Genomic DNA, 19,487 nt, shown 5'->3' on the forward strand with positions numbered 1-19,487 from the left:
AGATCAAATGTGTTGATCTTTTTGGTATACCTTATTAAAGAGATGGGTCTTCAGTAGCTTGTGGAAGTTAGTTAATTCGTAGATCGCCTTTAGGTTACGCGGTAGCACGTTCCAGAATTGTGTACTCAAGTAGGAAAAGGTTGACACATGCGTTAGTTTGTACTTTAGGCCTTTGCAATTGGGGAAGTGGAGATTGAAGAATGTGCGGGATGATTTGGTAGCATTCCTGGGTGGTAGGTCTATCAGATCTGACATGTAGGCTGGGACATCTCCGTGAATAATTTTGTGAACTAGGGTACATATTTTGAACGCGATGCGTTCTTTGAGTGGTAGCCAGTGTAGCTTTTCTCGTAGGGGTTTAGCACTTTCATATTTAGTTTTACCAAATATGAGTCTAGTTCATGTTACACCCACTGTGGATGGGCTGTATGCTGCTAACTTTCCCATGAAGCTCCAAGAGTTGTTTGCTGAACTGGACGGATAGGAGGGTTTAACCATATCATGGGTGGGTCGTATTCAAGCGATAAAGATGATGTTATTGCCAAAACTGCTGTATTTATTTTTAGCTCTCCCTCTTCCGATCCCTCGGAGCTTCTTTGAAAAACTTAATTGTAAACTATTCGTCTTTATATGGCAGAAACATCCACCATGGGTGGGGCAATCCATGCTTTTTCAACCGATTGCTAAGGGGGGAATGGCATTTTCTAATATCTATCGTTATTATCAAGTGGCACAACTTGGGATATTAGCAGACTGAATCCCTACAGCTTCCAAGAAATAGCTTCACTGGGAGAGGGCATCGGTGGGCACCCGCTCCATTGGGATATTTTATGGTTACCAAAGAGTGAGTTCAAGCTTCTCCTACTAACCTACAAATGCACTCGATCTGCAGCCCCTCCTTACCTCTCTACCCTCATCTCCCCTTACGTTCCTACCCGTAACCTCCGCTCTCAAGACAAATCCCTCCTCTCAGTACCCTTCTCCACCACCGCCAACTCCAGGCTCCGCCCTTTCTGCTTCGCCTCACCCCATGCTTGGAATAAACTCCCTGAGCCCATAACCCAGTAAGCCAGGCCCCCTCCCTGCCCATCTTCAAATCCTTGCTCAAAGCCCACCTCTTCAATGTCGCGCCTTCGGCACCTAACCCCACTACACCTCTATTCAGGAAATCTTGACTGCCCCAACTTGACATTTCATCCTTTAGATTGTAAGCTCCTTCGAGCAGGGACTGTCCTTCTTTGTTAAAATGTACAGCGCTGCGTAACCCTAGTAGCGCTCTAGAAATGTTAAGTAGTAGTAGTAATTTGTTAGCAATTACTCAGAGGGCCAACTGAGGTTAGTCACCCCTTGAATACACGGTATTCAATTCCCAAAAAAGTTTTTGCAGATCGCATATATTATTTGCGGACAGCTCTCCAGTGTGCCCCTGGATTCCCCTCTGGATCTAATGAACAGGTCTATAGGAAATGGGCCTCCAAAGGCTTGAGTAGTCTGGGACAATTCTGGGATGATGGGAGATTACTTATCTTTGATGAATTACAAGAGGAATATGGGTTGGTTGGAAGGAAGGGAACTCTTTCATTATTGGCTGGTGCAGGATTTTATTTGTCGGAGAGTACGGGAGGAATTGGGCCTAGCAGAAACAGCATTAGAATGAGCTATATGGGGCGGGGGAGGAAGGGGTAGTGTGTCTCATCTGTACTTAGCTTTATTATTATATACCATCCCTCAACTTCACTATACATGTCAATGGGAGGATACCCAACAAACTACCTTTGCCCCGGATACTTGGAAGAAGGGATTCAGGTATTTATTGAAGCCTTCAGTGGCTCAATGCCTTTCTGAAAATGGCTTTAAAATATTCTACTGGTGGTACTATACCCCAGTGTGTTTAAATAAAATGTACCCGCAAGTTTCTGCTGAGTGCTGGTGAAAATGTAGTAACAGGGAGACCTTATTGCATATATGGAGGAATTGTGCAGTGGCTCAATCATATTACTACTACTATTTAACATTTAACTACTATTTAATCATATTGGACTTTACTGCTGAACTTGGTACAAGTATTACAACAGAAGCAGCCATACAAGATAGAATATTGCTTATTACACTTCAAGCCTCTGGCGATAACTGTGATCGAACATAAGTTGGCAATCCACTTCTTTATAGCAGCAACAGACATATTACCATCTGTGTGTCTTTTGTTCACAAACTGGATTTTCTTTTTCAAATGTCCAAATTAACTGCTATGAGACGTGGGCCTTTGGTATCATTTAATAAGCGTTGGCAGAAAGATGAACAGTGGACATCACAGTCATCCATACCACCTTGATTCCAGAGGGGGGGGGGAGCGGTAATCAGTGGCGTTCCTAGGAGCGCTGACACCCGGGGCGGATCGCCGATGCGTCCCCCCTCTCTGTGCAGCGCAACCCCCCCCCCCCCCCAGCGAAAGGACACACCCCACCCCGGCAAAAGAACCCCCTCCCCCCCCCGGGTGCACGCCGCTGGGGGGGTGCCGCGCGCCGGTCAGCGTCGTTCATTTCCATGCTCCCTCTGCCCCGGAATAGGTTACTTCCTGTTCCGGGGCAGAGGGAGCATGGAAACGAACGACGCTGACCGGCGCACGGCACCCCCCCAGCGGCGTGCACCCGGGGCGGACCGCCCCCACCTTGGTACGCCACTGGCGGTAATGGTGTTTCTTCAACGACTATGGTTTGAAGTTCTTTGAATTTGATGGCAAATGATGCTTATTGTTCTATGGATATTTATCAATAAAAATTTTCGGTTAAAAAAAAACCCCTCCAGCCTCTAAATAATCTAAAGAATGTAAAATACAATTTAAAGAGGACAAAACTTGTGCCCCAGAAACAAGGAACAGTAGAACTATGTACAAACAATTATGCTGAAGAGAAAATAAGGGTGGGTTCTGGACTGATCCTTTGGGACTAAAGGAAAGAAAATGGTCAGGTAAGAACTAATTTTTCCATTATGTCACCAAAGGATTCAGTTCAAACTAATGGAATGTAGAAAAGCAATCCTTAATTAGGGAGGGAATTTGATACCCCTGAAAGGACTTTAGCTCCAAAAGAGGTATCTGATCTGGCCACCATATCTAAGCGATAATGCTTGACAAAAGAGTGAGAGCAAGACCATGTCGTGGATCTACAAATTTCCTCCAATGAGATAGCACAAGATTCCACCAAAGAAGTAGACAAAGCTCTTGTGGAATGAGCTTTACGGTCTAATGGAGAACCTTTGCCTGACAGCAAGTAAGGCGAAGAAATAGCTTCTTTCAACAATCTGGCTACTGTAGCTCTTGATACAGACATACCTTTATGTGGGCCTGAAAAGAGAACCAAAAGAAGATCAGAGCGCCTAAATTCGTTGGTAGATGCTGCAAGAAAACACGAGTACTCTCTTAATGTCCAAAAGACAGAGAGAAGAGTAACCTGTATAATCAACTCTGGAAAAGGAAAGGCAGGAAAACTGTCTGGTTTAGATGAAAGGAGGAAACAACTTTTGCAAGAAAGAAGGAACTGTGCGAATAGAAATCCCAGCCTCCAAAAAATGGAGGAAGGGATCCTTGCAAGACAGGGCTTTAAGTTCAGAAACCCACCTTGCAGAAGAGATAGCAACCAGAAAAACTGATTTTAATGTCAGATCTTTGATAGTGGCCTTTTTAAGAAGTTCAAACAGGGCTTTCTGAAGAGCCTTAAGAACAAGAGCAAAATTCCATTCTAAACAGACTTTCCAAAAAAGAGGACTAAAATAATCGACTCTCTTCAGAAAACGTACTATATCCGGACGTGCTCCAATAGAACTTTTCTGAATATGGCCTTTATAACAATCAGACTGCAACTTGAACCTTGAGGGAATTAAGAGCTCGTCTTTTTTTGATGCCTTCTTCAAGGAACGCTAAAATGTGAAGCAAAGAAACTCACAAAGGGGAAATGCCCCTATATTTAGACCCCTTTCAAAATTTCTCCATACTCTAGCGTAAGAAGTAGAATTAGACTGCTTGCGAACTTGAAGTAAAGTGGTAATGACTTCTTCAGAGTATCCTTCCTTAGTCTCACCCTCTAAATAGCCAGGCCCCAAGACCAAAGGGGATGGGATCTTCCATGAGAATGGGACCTTGATGCAACAGTCCTCTTTGCTGAGGAAGATACAGAGGAGGAGCGACTTGAAGGCGCACTAGGTCCGTATACCAAGGACGTCTGGATCAGTCTGGTGAATTATCAGTAAGAGCAATGCAGTGTAGTGTCCTGCCTATCATGGGCCATGGGGAAAATACATAGAGATGCCCCTTTGTCAGCCTCTCATCAATGGGTAGAAACCTCTCAAAGAGGAAAGTTTTCAGTCTTTTGCTGGTAATAGATAAATCAAAACATAGAAAAGAAAATAAGATGATACCTTTTTATTTGAATAACAATGCATTTTTTGATTAGCTTTTGAAGGTAACCCTTCTTCTTCAGATTAGAAATAAGCAAATGTTGACAAATGTAAGCCACATTGAGCCTGCAAAGAGGTGGGAAAATGTGGGATACAAATGCAGCAAATAAATAAATAAAATACCAGAATATATAAGTGAAACACAAAAGCATTCCAATGACAGTCTAACAGGAAGAGGGAGGGGTAGGTTAGGTGAGAAATGGGACAGCTGAGTGTGTGAGAGACAGAGAGAGATGGATGGCTGATAAGAGAGTGACAAAGCAGTAGAATTTTATGGTTTATAGCGGGATAGAAAGTCCATATCTTTGTTGTTGCGTCTGGTGGGTGTTAAAATATTTCATAATTTTGACTTCAAAGGTCTTACGTTCCTGGATTGTCTTTAAAATTTCCTTTTAGTATTCTTACCATAAGATCAATGATGCAGTGTTCTGGTTTTGTGAAGTGCTGTCCCACAGAGGTGGCATCCTGGTTGGCATCGGAATGTTTAATATTGTGTCTATGTAAATTGAGCCTCATATTTAGCATCTGGCTTGTTTCTCCAATATAGCACCTTTCTTCACACTCTTTGCACTGAATGATATATACAACATTTGAGGATGGGCATATAATGAAAAGGATCCCCTTATGCTGAATGTTTTTCCCATGTGAGTAATTGTGGGATCATGTGACATATGCTGGTACAATTTGCAGCTAGGTATACTGCAGGGGCATGTGCCATTCTCTTGAGCTTGTACTGGGGAGTTTGCTTTTCACTAATTTCTGTTTCAAATTAGGTGGCTGTCGGAAGGCCAGTTCTGGTGGGGCTGGGAATCTCTCTTTCAGTAATTCATCCTCCTGGAGTAGTGGCTGTAGATCTTTTATGATTCTTCTTTTTCTAGCTCTAGACTGTATGTCAGTACAAGAGGGATTCTCTCTGTAGCTTTCTTCTCCTTAAACATAGTAGATGTTAAGTAGTAGTAGTAGTATGACGGCAGAAAAAGACCTGCACGGTCCATCCAGTCTGCCCAACAAGATAAACTCACATGTGCCATTTTTTGTGTATACCTTACCTTGATTTGTACCTGTCTTTTTCAGGGCACAGACCGTATACAGTGGGGGAAATAAGTATTTGATCCCTTGCTGATTTTGTAAGTTTGCCCACTGACAAAGACATGAGCAGCCCATAATTGAAGGGTAGGTTATTGGTAACAGTGAGAGATAGCACATCACAAATTAAATCCGGAAAATCACATTGTGGAAAGTATATGAATTTATTTGCATTCTGCAGAGGGAAATAAGTATTTGATCCCTCTGGCAAACAAGACCTAATACTTGGTGGCAAAACCCTTGTTGGCAAGCACAGCGGTCAGACGTCTTCTGTAGTTGATGATGAGGTTTGCACACATGTCAGGAGGAATTTTGGTCCACTCCTCTTTGCAGATCATCTCTAAATCATTAAGAGTTCTGGGCTGTCGCTTGGCAACTCGCAGCTTCAGCTCCCTCCATAAGTTTTCAATGGGATTAAGGTCTGGTGACTGGCTAGGCCACTCCATGACCCTAATGTGCTTCTTCCTGAGCCACTCCTTTGTTGCCTTGGCTGTATGTTTTGGGTCATTGTCGTGCTGGAAGACCCAGCCACGACCCATTTTTAAGGCCCTGGCGGAGGGAAGGAGGTTGTCACTCAGAATTGTACGGTACATGGCCCCATCCATTCTCCCATTGATGCGGTGAAGTAGTCCTGTGCCCTTAGCAGAGAAACACCCCCAAAACATAACATTTCCACCTCCATGCTTGACAGTGGGGACGGTGTTCTTTGGGTCATAGGCAGCATTTCTCTTCCTCCAAACACGGCGAGTTGAGTTCATGCCAAAGAGCTCAATTTTTGTCTCATCTGACCACAGCACCTTCTCCCAATCACTCTCGGCATCATCCAGGTGTTCACTGGCAAACTACAGACGGGCCGTCACATGTGCCTTCCGGAGCAGGGGGACCTTGCGGGCACTGCAGGATTGCAATCCGTTATGTCGTAATGTGTTACCAATGGTTTTCGTGGTGACAGTGGTCCCAGCTGCCTTGAGATCATTGACAAGTTCCCCCCTTGTAGTTGTAGGCTGATTTCTAACCTTCCTCATGATCAAGGATACCCCACGAGGTGAGATTTTGTGTGGAGCCCCAGATCTTTGTCGATTGACAGTCATTTTGTACTTCTTCCATTTTCTTACTATGGCACCAACAGTTGTCTCCTTCTCGCCCAGCGTCTTACTGATGGTTTTGTAGCCCATTCCAGCCTTGTGCAGGTGTATGATCTTGTCCCTGACATCCTTAGACAGCTCCTTGCTCTTGGCCATTTTGTAGAGGTTAGAGTCTGACTGATTCACTGAGTCTGTGGACAGGTGTCTTTCATACAGGTGACCATTGCCGACAGCTGTCTGTCATGCAGGTAACGAGTTGATTTGGAGCATCTACCTGGTCTGTAGGGGCCAGATCTCTTACTGGTTGGTGGGGGATCAATACTTATTTCCCTCTGCAGAATGCAAATAAATTCATATACTTTCCACAATGTGATTTTCCGGATTTAATTTGTGATGTGCTATCTCTCACTGTTACCAATAACCTACCCTTCAATTATGGGCTGCTCATGTCTTTGTCAGTGGGCAAACTTACAAAATCAGCAAGGGATCAAATACTTATTTCCCCCACTGTAAGTCTGCCCAGAATTATCCCCGCCTCCCAACCACCAGCCCCGCCTCCCACCACCGGCTAAGCTTCTGGGGATCCCTTCCTTCTGAGCAGGATTCCTTTATGTTTATCCCATGCATGTTTGAATTCCGTTACCGTTTTCCTCTCCACCACCTCCCGCAGGAGGGCATTCCAAGCATCCACCACTCTCTCCGTGAAAAAATACTTCCTGACATTTTCCTTGAGTCTGTCCCCCTTCAATCACATTTCATGTCCTCTCGTTCTACCGCCTTCCCATCTCCGGAAAAGGTTCATTTGCGGATTAATACCTTTCAAATATTTGAACATCTGTATTATATCACCCGTTTCTCCTTTCCTCCAGGGTATACATGTTCAGGTCAACAAGTCTCTCCTCATACGTCTGGCAAAGCAAATCTCATACCATTCTCGTAGCTTTTCTTTGCACCGCTTCCATTTTTTTAAAACATCCTTCGCAAGATACGGCCTCCAAAACTGAACACAATACTCCAGGTGGGGCCTCACCAACGTCTTATACAGGGGCATTAAAACAGCCTAGCAATCTTCTAGCTACGGCCACCGCCTTGTCACACTGTTTCGTCGCCTTCAGGTCCTCAGATACTATCACCCCAAGATCCCTCTCCCCGTCCGTACCTATCAGACTCTCACCGCCTAACACATACGTCTCCCATGGATTTCTACTCCCTAAGTGCATCACTTTGCATTTCTTCGCATTGAATTTTAATTGCCAAATGTTAGACCATTCTTCTAGCTTCCGCAGATTTTTTTTCATGCTTTCCACTCCCTCCGGGGTGTCCACTCTGTTGCAAATCTTGGTGTCATCCGCAAAAAGGCAAACTTTACCTTGTAAGTCTTTGGCAATGTCACTCACAAACATATTGAATAGAATCAGCCCCAGCACCGATCCCTGAGGCACTCCACTACTCACCTTTCCCTCCTCCGAGCGAACTCCATTTACAACCACCCTCTGGAGTCTGCCCGTCAACCAGTTCCTAATCCAGGTCACCACTTCGGGTCCTATCTTCAGCCCGTCTAGTTTATTCAAGAGCCTCCTGTGGGGAACCGTGTCAAAAGCTTTGCTGAAATCTAAGTAGATTACGTCCATAGCACGTCCTTGATTTAATTCTCCGGTCACCCAGTCAAAGAATTCAATGAGATTCGTTTGGCATGATTTCCCTTTGGTAAAACCATGTTGTCTCGGATCTTGCAACTTATTTGCTTCCAGGAAATTCACTATCCTTTCCTTCAGCATGGCTTCCATTGGCAGTGAGTTCTACCACTTAGCACCTTAGTCAGTGAAGTGAATCGACTTATAGTGCAATCTCTTGCAATCTGGAAGATGACGTCTAAGGTAGCCCCTAGACCCAGAGACTATATTATATAAAGGGGGGGGGGGGGAGATAATTATTAAGGGCTGCATGTAATTCGGTGTCATGCCATATAATATTTGAAAGACAAACACATAATTTAAAAATAATCCTGGCTTTAATGGGTAGCCAGTGCAGTTTGCATAATAATGAAGTGGCTTTATCAAAAAACGTATTTTGAGGGCAAGCCTAGCTACTGTATTTTGGGTCATTTGCAGCCATTTTAGGACAACCTCCTTACATCCAGTATATAGAATTGCAGTAATCGAATTGAGTTAAAAACAAGGATTGACCTAGCAGTCTAAAGATGTGAGAAATATGATCTGATTCTCCTCAGCTTCCAAAGAAGCCTAAAGGATTTTTTTTTTTTTTTTTACTACTGAAGAAACCTGAGGCTTCAAAGTGAGGTGACTGTCAATTAATACACCCAGTACCCTTCAGGAAGGTGTTGAACTTTAGTGTCTCCTAAATCCTTAGCAATCTTCTCTAGGTCAAACCAAACAGAAGTATGCCCCTAAAAGTGAATTTAGCCAGATGAGACCTGGAAGCTACATCAGCTGCCCAATATCTTAACCAAAGCTATTTTCTTGCAGAGACCGCTAGGGACATAGACTTAGCTGATGCTCACGGAATATCATACAAAGCATCTGCAAGGTTAAGACAGTGCTGCTTCCAAAGAAGGCAAAGTTAGGTGGAGAAGCTAAGGCAGACAATTGCCAAACCCAAGATAAAGAAGCTCTAGCAACAAGAGAGGTACAAACTGCTGCTTGGGAACTTAAAGCTGCTATTTGGAAAGCCAGTTTTAAAGAGGGCTCCAGTCTGCGGTCATGCACTCTCTACTAGGATAGTTGCCCTTTTAGTAACTGCCGTAATTACAGCATCCACTTTCAACAAAACAAACTACTCTAAGTCAGTTGATAGAAGGGGGGTAAAGTTTAGACGTAGTCCTTGCCACTTTTAAGCTAGAGTAAGGAGTGTCCTATTGAGCTACAATGAGTTCCCTCATAGCCTCATGAATATGAAAAGATTTAGAGGGTATTTTTGTACCAGACATTATAGAGGGGGCTGAGGATGCAGCCTGAGCAGAAGAGGTAATACTTAAAACTTCCACAGTTTTGGTTATTAATAAGGGGAGTTCTTCCTTAAGAAATAACTTAGCTGTTGTGGGATCACTCCCCCCCCCCCTTCTGTACCAGACATATCTGGTTCAGGCAAATCAGCAGAAAATGAATTCTCAAAAGTTTCTGATAATCTTTCCTCAAAATCTTGAGGAGATGAAGGAGAAAGCTCTTCCAACTCCTTAAGTGCAGACAATTTCCTCTTTTTTGAAAGATTCTCTTCAGAAAGAGGCTGAGAAACAGGAGTGAGAGAAACAGGCTGTTTGCTCTTTAACAGGAAAGCCAAATGTAAAAGGAGTACAAATTCAGGTGAAAAGGGCAGCGAGGAAGCCCCACCCCATGTGAGCTGGCTCCAGCATCTTAAATTTGGCAGAATTTGTAATTCAGAGAGTTTAATACAAATGTTACACAAGCCCGATGGTGACAGCCGACTACCACAGTGGGAACAGCTCAGCCGTGCTCTAGTACTCACAGTTTGTAGATAGCCAGCCTGTTTGCTTCAAAAGCATTGTAAAGTCCTATAACTTCCCACACCAAAACTAATTCTCAAAGAGAAATGCTAAGGTAATTCTTTTTTTTTTTTTTTTTTTTAAAGAGGCAGGTGAAAGTTAGCTAGGGAAGAAGAGGCAGAGAAGTGGTAATGGGGGTGCAGGAAGAGACCTAACACCACTAGGTTTACACCAGAGGCACAGTACTCTCTCAACCTCCACTGAACCTGGTAACAGAACAGACCATTTACAGAAGTCACAGAGCTGCACAGAAAACGTCTATCCGCCTGCTGGAAATAGAGAATACTGGCTGAGTTCTAATGCACAGGTGCTTGTACAGCATAGCTCGTCAGTGTTCTCTATCTCCGCCTGCTGGCAGATGGGCACTACCTATTTGTCTGGTCTGATCCTTTGGTGATGTAATGGAAAGAAGTATTCAAAATGAATTATAAAGCCACAATATAAAGAAATACACAAGTAAAAAAAAAATACAAAAATAACAAAAAACAAAGTAAAACACCACAGGTAAACCAAAAGGCAAGAAATCAAGATTTAAAAGCTCAGTACTTTGAAAAGTGAAAAACCCAACACTAGTTTACCAGGTTGCCTCATTCATGACAGAATTCTCTCAGGAAGATGTAATACGTGAAGATGATTTGCAAATATTTACCTTGATCAAGTATTTTTCCCATCTATCTACAGTCACGGACTTCCCAATCTTTCTCATTAATTTCAAGTGAAGCTCCACCAGCTGTTTTGGAACTAGAGTTCATAAAAATAAAAAAGAAGACAAAAAGAAGACTTCAGAAAATAGAAACAAACTGAAGATGATGCATAAATTATGTGAGATTATTAAAAAATATATAATCAACAAATGGAGAGAATCATTCTTGGAATAACCAGGGACTAATGCTGTTAAAAAAAAAAAAAGGCATGAAGAAATGTATGTATTTTTTTACATTTCTCCTCATCTTTTGTTGTATGTGGAATATCTGAGGGGTAAAGGTAATGTAAACATCAATGTTTTGCTATTTTTATACTGTGTAACACCATTTTTTAGCCATGTTATCTTAGAAAATGTTTGCCTTGTACCCACAATATATGAAAAGCAGCACAGCCTAAAACCTTAGGGAAAGATTCAAACAAAACTTCCAACAGCTAGAAAATGAGAGTAAGAACAGAAGGCAAAGCCAAGATTTATATTTCATTTAAACTACTCTGGAAATCAAACAGCAGATCTAACTGCAATCCAATGCAAGGCAGTGCTCTTCTAGAAAAGTTATGTACAAAGCTGTACAAGGAATCTGCTGAACTCATCAAACTTAGGACTGTCAAATAAGCCAAATTCTAGGATTTCCAAGCTGTAAATCAAGTTACTAGCCAATTAAGAAAAAACAGGAGAATCCGAAGAAAAGGAGCAGTTTGTATTAAATGGTTGACAGCAGCTGAGCAGACATTTAAAATAAGGTCTAGAGCTCAAAAATCTGTTGAAACTATACAGACACAAGTCTGAAGCACTTAACTCCTCAGTAGGATGCTTGGGAAACATTTATTATAAGAGAAACACCTAGGTGGTAACTGACTTGGTATTACTATGAACAAGACGCTTCCACCTCATTACATTATCCACAGGATCCTGAACTTGGTCCAACACCAACCTAACAGAATATAAAAACAAAACGCCTACAATCTTGCCAAAAGTGTCCACCATACAAGTAATATTCCCCACCACTAGATGTACATGCCTGCATTTAAATACTAAAGAAAATGGCAGAAGGAAGGATTAAATAATGATAAAGATCATAAAGTCCTGAGCATGAGGCATATTTGCTATATGCTGTATTAGGTAATACTGAGGAGTCAGGAGGGTGGCTAATTTTTAGTAAATTCTCACTTTATTGATTGGTATAATTCTTAATGACACTGCTGGCCTATTCCAAAGAAAGAGTAGAGTTTAGCTAACCATCAAATAATCCCAACAGATTGTACCACACATCTTGTTCCCATCATATATCTGCTCTTGGTCCCTCAGCTATATGGAATGCCATATTGTAGAAATTCTTTAGCATCATATCTATGTTATTGAATACTCTAATGCATGCTTATTAGGTGTATTATTAATATAATAATACACCTAATAAGTGGAGGAGTGGCCTAGTGGTTAGGGTGGTGGACTTTGGTCCTGGGGAACTGAGGAACTGAGTTCAATTCCCATTTCAGGCACAGGCAGCTCCTTGTGACTCTGGGCAAGTCACTTAACCCTCCATTGCCCCATGTAAGCCGCATTGAGCCTGCCATGAGTGGGAAAGTGCAGGGTACAAATGTAACAAAAATAAATAAAAATAATGCTAACATTGTATTGTATCTCTGGTTTTTTTAATTCTAGTGCTGTTAAATGTGTATATGTTTGATATTGTTTCATGGTAGTTCTACCTCATTCATTGTATTTAGGAAATATTCTTATTTATTTTTTAGATTTTGCTCACACCTTTTTCAGTAGTACCTCAAGGTGAGTTACATTCAGGTACACTGGATATTTCTCTGTCCCAGGACTCACAATCTAAGTTTGTACCTGAGGCAATGGAGGGTTAAGTGACTTGTCCAAGATCACAAGGAGCAGCAGTGGGGTTTGAACCGGCCATCTCTGGATTGCAAGACCAGTGCTCTAACCACTAGGCCACTCCTCCACTTCTTGGCTATTTTACTATTGTTATGCTGTTAACAAAATTGTAAGTTTTATATTAAAATGTACCTGCTGTACACCACCTTGGGCAAATCTTTTCATAAAGGCGGTTAATAAATCCCAATAAATAAATAAAATCACTTTCAGAAGAGTGACAGGGTATTATGGTTTTATCTTAAAATGTTTGCTATAATGAATATTACTGTTATTTTGCAATTTGATTTTTGAATTGTTTATATATTCATTTTATGAACTGCATTTTAGGAGAAATTAGATCTTACCTGATAATTTTCTTTTCATTAGTCCTTCCCACTATTCCAGAACCTGTGGGATAGTTGTGTCCATCAACCAGCAAGCGGAGATAGAGAACTGAAAACTCAACTGAGAGATATCTCTCTTGGCATCTAGTCCAGCTCCTCAGTATTTATGTGGACAAAGCAGTAAGGAAATAAAAAATCTCAGAATAAACACAACATCTTGCTAACCTAACACTAACCAGAAGAGCAAATACGTGTGGACCTCTCTCATCTCTGGATAACTTGTACAGAACAAGAGATATGAAAGAAGTACCATTCAAGGTGACAGTTTTGTTATTTGACACATTACTTTGCACTGTCTAAACATCTCAGAAACCTCGGGCAGGCCTCTGGAATAGTGGAGAAGGACCAATCAAAAAAAATGATCAGGTAAGACCTAACTTCTCCTTCCATCATGTAGCTTCCCACTATTCCAGAATCTGTAGGATGTTTAAAAGCAATCCCTGGAATGGGTCTGATCCTGGCACTGCCGGCCTGAGAACCGAAGCCCCAAAGCTGGCTTCCAAGTGCACTACAACATCTACCCTGCAATGCTTGAAGGTATGCAGTGTCAACCATGTCGCCAGCTTGCAAATATCCAACGGAGACCGTAAGGTAGTCTCCACCCAGGATGTTGATGTACGCCTCATATAGTGAGCCCACAAGGCCTGAGAAGCCTGCTTCCCCACAAGCAAAAAAGCTGACATGATAGTCTCCTTCAATCATCTAGCAACTGTGGGTTTGGAAGCCAAGAGGCCAAGTTTCTGTTTACAAAAAGCACAAACACTCTTATCCGATCTGCGAAACTCAACTTCCGGATATCTAATGAGGCCTCTATGCACATCGAGAAGCTTCAGGGAAAAATACTGAGCCTCCTCATCCCCTCTGTGAAAGGGCAGAAAATCTACAGATTGGTTGAGATGAAATGCTGATACCACTTTTGGAAGAAAAGAACCATGCACAGGAGACCCCCACCTCTAAAAAGCAGATAAAGGGTTCCCAACAAGAGAGCCTGAAGCTCCAAAACCCTATGTGCCTATGCAAAAGCCACCAAGAATGCTGTCTTAACCTAAGATCTTTCAAGGAAGCCTTCCAGTGTCTCAAAAGGAGGCTTCTGAAGAGCCAGAAGGACTAAATTAAGGTGCCACTCTGGACACTGCGTACGAAAGGAAAGCTGCAAGCGGCATACGAAGGAAAGCCGCAAGGGGCCCGTTCTACAAAAGAACTGAACAATATCCAGGTGAGCCACAAGAGATGTCTTCTGTAGTTGGTCCCTTAAACAGGCCAAAGCCGAAACCTGAACTTTTAGAGAACCCAATACCAATCCTTTCTAAAGACCTTCCTGGAGAAAGGCTAGGATGTGCGCGATCTGAGCAGAGAAGGGAGAAAGTTTGCTCTCAGAACACCAGCCCTCGAACGTCCTCCACACCCTTGTATACGACACGGACGTACAGTGTATCTGAGCCTGCAGCATAGTAGCAATGACTGAATCAGAATAACCTTTTCGTCTCAACCAAACCATTTCAATGGCCAAGCCTAAACCCAAAGCAGCACAGATCCTCCATGAATACCGGATTTTTCTTCAATAGGCCATGTACCTGTGCAAGACAGACAAGATCCCCGTCCAGCAGTCAAATCGGGTCCATTTACCAGGCCAACCTAGGGCTGTGAGAATTATTCGACCCCGGTGCAATACAATCCTTTTCAATACACGGCCTACCATGGCCCAAGGAGAGAACACATGATGTGTCTCTAGCCAGGGCTGCAGTAGGGCATCGATCCTCATCGAGCCCGTTTCTTTCCAACGGCTGAAGAACATGGGCACTTTGGCATTCATTTTCATCACCATCGTCCAGAAGCGAAGAATCAATTCAGTTCACTATCAGCTGAAAACCCTGGCTGGATAATTCCCTTTCTCCCGGGTCCAAGGAGTGCCTGTTGAGAAAGGATGCCTCCATATTCAAGGACCCAGCAATGTGAGCTGCCAACAAGCAGCAATTTTTCTCTGCCAATCTCAAGAAGGAGGCCGCCTGCCCCACCATCAGATGGCTGCAAATCCTGCCTTGCTTGTTGATATAAGCCACGACTGTCACTTTGTTGGAGAAAACTCGCATCGGGGCTCCTGCCAGTAAGAGAGTGAAATCGCTTAAGGTATTCCAAACTACCCTGAATGCCAAGCAATTTGTCGACCACTAAGACTTCTGTTCCATCCAGGTACCCTGTGCCAGATGGATCTTGCAATGAGTTCCCCAACCTGACTTGCTGGCATCCGTTGTTACTATTTCTTTATGAAACAATTTCAGCACTTTCAAATCATCCCCCTCCTCTAATGGCTCCTTCAACAAAGGCTCCTCTGAACAGACTGAGGTCACATCAGATAATGAGGGAGACGCAGAGATAGCCTCATCTGCCCACACCAGTAGATCTAAACGACATCTCTTAGAAGCAGGAGGGGCAGCTAGGTGAAAAACTGAAGCACCTTGCAGCTCCTCTGACTGTCCTTGCTTCAGTAAATAGGTTTGGTGTAAGAACAATATAAACTCTGGAGAAAACAAAAATACCAATGCAGCTGAATGCTGTTAGGCTCTGAAGCTGTAAAATGGCAGCTGCGCTCTGCGCATTATCAGAGGCTGTTCCTGTCAGTTGGCCCTGCCAAATGGCATCTGTTCCTGCACTCTCCTGCATCAAAATGCACACTGGCCCTGACAGAGAGCCCGAAGTCCCCAGCATATTCAGATACTGAACCAAATCCAAAGAAGTGTTGCTGCAATTTCCTCCACATCCTGCAGGATTCCTGACTTGCACGCATTGCAATGCCCTGCTGCCGGCCGGCAGGTCCCACAGAAGGGACACAGCTAAACTGCCTCTGCAGGAGTTGCCATTTACCCCATCACAACGTGGTCCGGAGAGGTGAGTCAGGACCCCTCCCCCTGCACCAAGTAGAACTTGCAGCCTTCCAAGCAGGTCTGACTCAAACTTTAGTCAGACTTACCACTGTCGGCTTCTCCCCCCAAGCTCACAGTCTTCACAAGTCTTACCCCCAGATGAGAAAGGATCAGGACTGATACTCTGTCCTGCGCTCTTTAGTAAACTTTTTTTTTTCCAGTTGTTGTGCTGGAAAAGGACAGCTCCACAGAAAATAGGGGAGAGGTGAAGGGAAGGAAGAAGTAAATTTGCAGGGCACCAGAGACAGGGATCTGAAATCCTCCAGATAGGACTCTGCAGACTCAAGCCACCTGCAAAGCTCAACTGGGAACCAAATGACCAACTGAACCAGGAGCAAATTATTCAGAAGCTGAAAAAGAGTGTCGATCCACCTGCTGGAGATAGAAAATACTGAGGAGCTGGACTGGATGCCACGAGAGATATATCTCAGCTCAGTTTTCAGATCTCTGTCTCCACTTGCTAGTGATGAACACAACTATCCCACAAGTTCTGGAATAGTGGGAAGCTAAGTAACAGAATAAACATTTGCTCTAGGCTGCTTTGGGCGAGCCATTGAGATGGGAGGTATAAATGTAATAAAACACAGACCACTTGTAGTCTACACCACAGAGAAAGCAAGAGGCTGGCAGCTGTGTAAATGTGGATGGAATGAGAGCATGAAGGAGAACTCAAACTTTTCTTAGCCTCAACTACAGTAAATCCATATGTTTGTCTAAACAGTGATATATACATCTAAAGAGTTACAGAAGTAATAGCAACAGATTAGAAAACTTATAAAGGGCACAGAGGATACCACCATGAATATAAAAAAGTCATGTTAAGAATTTTTAACCGCTGTCACTGAATAGGGGACATACAAGCCAGAAATCTTCACTCTGTTTATGTTCCCCATGTCATTTATGGGATTTTCATTTTGTTCATTTTCTCTTTTTTTTTTTTTTGTTTCATGGGCAACACCACAAATATAAAGGCCCTTTTACTATGCTGCTGTAAGCTTATCACAGTTTAAAATGGCTTACTGTGTTTTCCTGTGTTACGTTCAAAATGGGTGCATGCTAACCACGTGCCTAAAAATTATTTTAACATTTTTGTGGGATGAGAAGTGTCACATAGAGGGGAATTTTCGAAAGAGTCATCCAAGTTGTGATTTGGACGTCCTTGCAAAATGGCGAAATCCAGGGGTGGGGAAACCCGTATTTTTGAAACAAGATGACGTCCATCTTTTGTTTTGAAAATACCGTCAGAGACGTCCAAATCCTTAAATTTGGGCATTCCTAGATTTGGTCATCCCTAGACATGGACGTTTCTGACTTTCGGTGATTTTCGAAACCAAAGACATCCATGTATAAAACGGCCAAACGCAAGCCATTTGGTTGTGGGAGGAGCCAGCATTTGTAGTGCACTGGTCCCCCTGACATGCCAGGAGAGCAACCGGGAACCGTAGGGGGCACTGCAGTGGACTTCATAAATTGCTCGCAGCTGCTGAGCCCCCCAAAACCCACTACCTACAACTGTACACCACTACCATAGCCCTTATGAGTGAATGGGGGCACCAATATATGGGTACAGTGGGTTTCTGGTGGGTTTTGGAGAGCTCGCTGTTCCCTCCACAAATGTAACAGGTATAGGCCTGGGTCCGCCTGTCTGAAGTGCACTGCAGTACCCACTAAAACTGCTCCAGAGACCTGAATGCGCTGGTAGCAGTTGTCCTGGTTCTAGTGGAGAATAATTAATATTTTTTTACCAGAGACTGAGGGATTTTTGTTTGCATTATCCGAAGATGGATCTGAGTATGACATCTGAGGCTGGTATAGAGGCTGGCACGACATATTTTGAAAGATGGTTTTTGAGAGTGGGAGGGGTTTAGTGACCACTGGGGGAGTAACGGGAGGTCATCCCCTATTCTCTCCGGTGGCCATCTGGTCATTTCAGGCACCTTTTTGTGCCTTAGGACAAGAAGCACTAAACTAAACGAGCCTTTAACGACACTTAAACAAGTTTTTAACCCTGGCATGTACTAAAGCCCAATTTCCGACATGGTAGCAGCAAACGAAAACGGAATGCAGATGAGCAAATTGTGTAGAAACCCTATTGAAATGAGATGCACTAAGGTTTTCCGCTTGCCCTAACGCTGGAAAACTCTGGGAAAGCTAACGAGAGGTCTGTACCTCTCGTTGGGGCTGCCCGGCTTCAAAAACAATGTGAGAAAAAAAATCAGGAGGGGGCAAAGACGCTCATCAGGAGCGTCATTTATGAACGGCCTTGCCCCCCTTGCCCGAGGTCGCCGCTCCTCCCCTCTGCATTAAAATCGTGACTTTTTTATGCAGCCCCAGCCCCGCTCCCTCCCTCCCTTCCTTTCTCCTTTTTTAGAAAAAACATCTCCCGCCATCCTCTGCCCCATGCCCTGCCCCCACCGCCCCCCCTGAGGTGGTCTCCGCCGCTCCCCCCTCCACCGGGCCCCCTTCCGTCTGAAACCAGGCCTGCGCAGCACCTCTCACCTCTGTGTGAAGGCGCTGCAAGGGCAATAACAGCTGATCGCCTCCTCCGACGTCCCTCCATTCCTCCTGGGCCTGCCCTCGTCTGACGTAAGTAACCTAGTGGGGAGCAGCGGTGACTTCGGGTGGGGGGGGGGGGAGGCCATCCATAAAGGGCGTGTTTTTTTTTTTTACGTTTTTGGCATGCGCACAGCAGCCAGCATAACACTTGGCTGCTCTGCGCATGCTTTACGGGCCGATTATCGACGGTTTTAACGAATGGTTAGAGAATGCAAGTGAGCTGCAACGAGCAGCTCATTTGCATTCCCTTTCCTTCGTGCATAGCTGTTCCGTACCGATTCGTTATGGAATTCAGTACGTAACGGCTCTAACGAGGACTTTTGTGCATCTTGCCCCTAGTCCTAAGAAAAATAGGTTCGGGTGAAAACGTCCAAGTGTTCGTCAGGGACGTCCTTGTTTTTTTCGATTATGGGTCAAAGACATCCAACTGTTAGGCACGCCCAAGACCCACCTTCGCTACGCCTCCGACACGCCCCCTTGAACTTTGGCCGTCCTTGCGACTGAGTGCAGTTGGAGACATCCTAAATCGGGTTTCGATTATACCGATTTTGACGTCCCTGGGAGGACGTCCATCTTCCGATTTATGTCGAAAGATGGACGTCCTTCTCTTTTGAAAATGAGCCCAATAGTAACATAGTAGATGATGGCAAAGACCTGTACAGTCCATCTACCCAACAAGATAAACTCATAAGGTATGATGTGCCTGAGAAGAGTTGGTGTGACAGAGTGGGCAGCTATATTACAGCACGCTAACTAGTTAAGTGCAGGATTACCAAATGAGCCCTTACCACCTACACAACAGGTGTCGGTAAGCGTTCATGTGGTATTTCTTTTTAATGGCCACACATTATTGGCAATATTAGTGCATGGCCATTAATAGCAAAA

At 43.8% G+C, this 19,487-nt stretch overlaps 1 protein-coding gene across 1 annotated transcript in view; it reads right to left on the reverse strand.

Annotated features, from left to right (window-relative positions):
* RSF1 (remodeling and spacing factor 1) overlaps nt 1-19,487 on the reverse strand; it is a 179,575-nt gene that overhangs the window by 104,267 nt on the left and 55,821 nt on the right. The window contains exon 2 of the mRNA XM_030200083.1: nt 10,793-10,884. Coding sequence (XP_030055943.1) covers nt 10,793-10,884 — 92 coding nt within the window. The remainder of the gene's footprint in view (nt 1-10,792; nt 10,885-19,487) is intronic.

Source organism: Microcaecilia unicolor, chromosome 4, assembly GCF_901765095.1.
Source record: "Microcaecilia unicolor chromosome 4, aMicUni1.1, whole genome shotgun sequence".
In the NCBI taxonomy this organism is placed as follows: domain Eukaryota; kingdom Metazoa; phylum Chordata; class Amphibia; order Gymnophiona; family Siphonopidae; genus Microcaecilia; species Microcaecilia unicolor.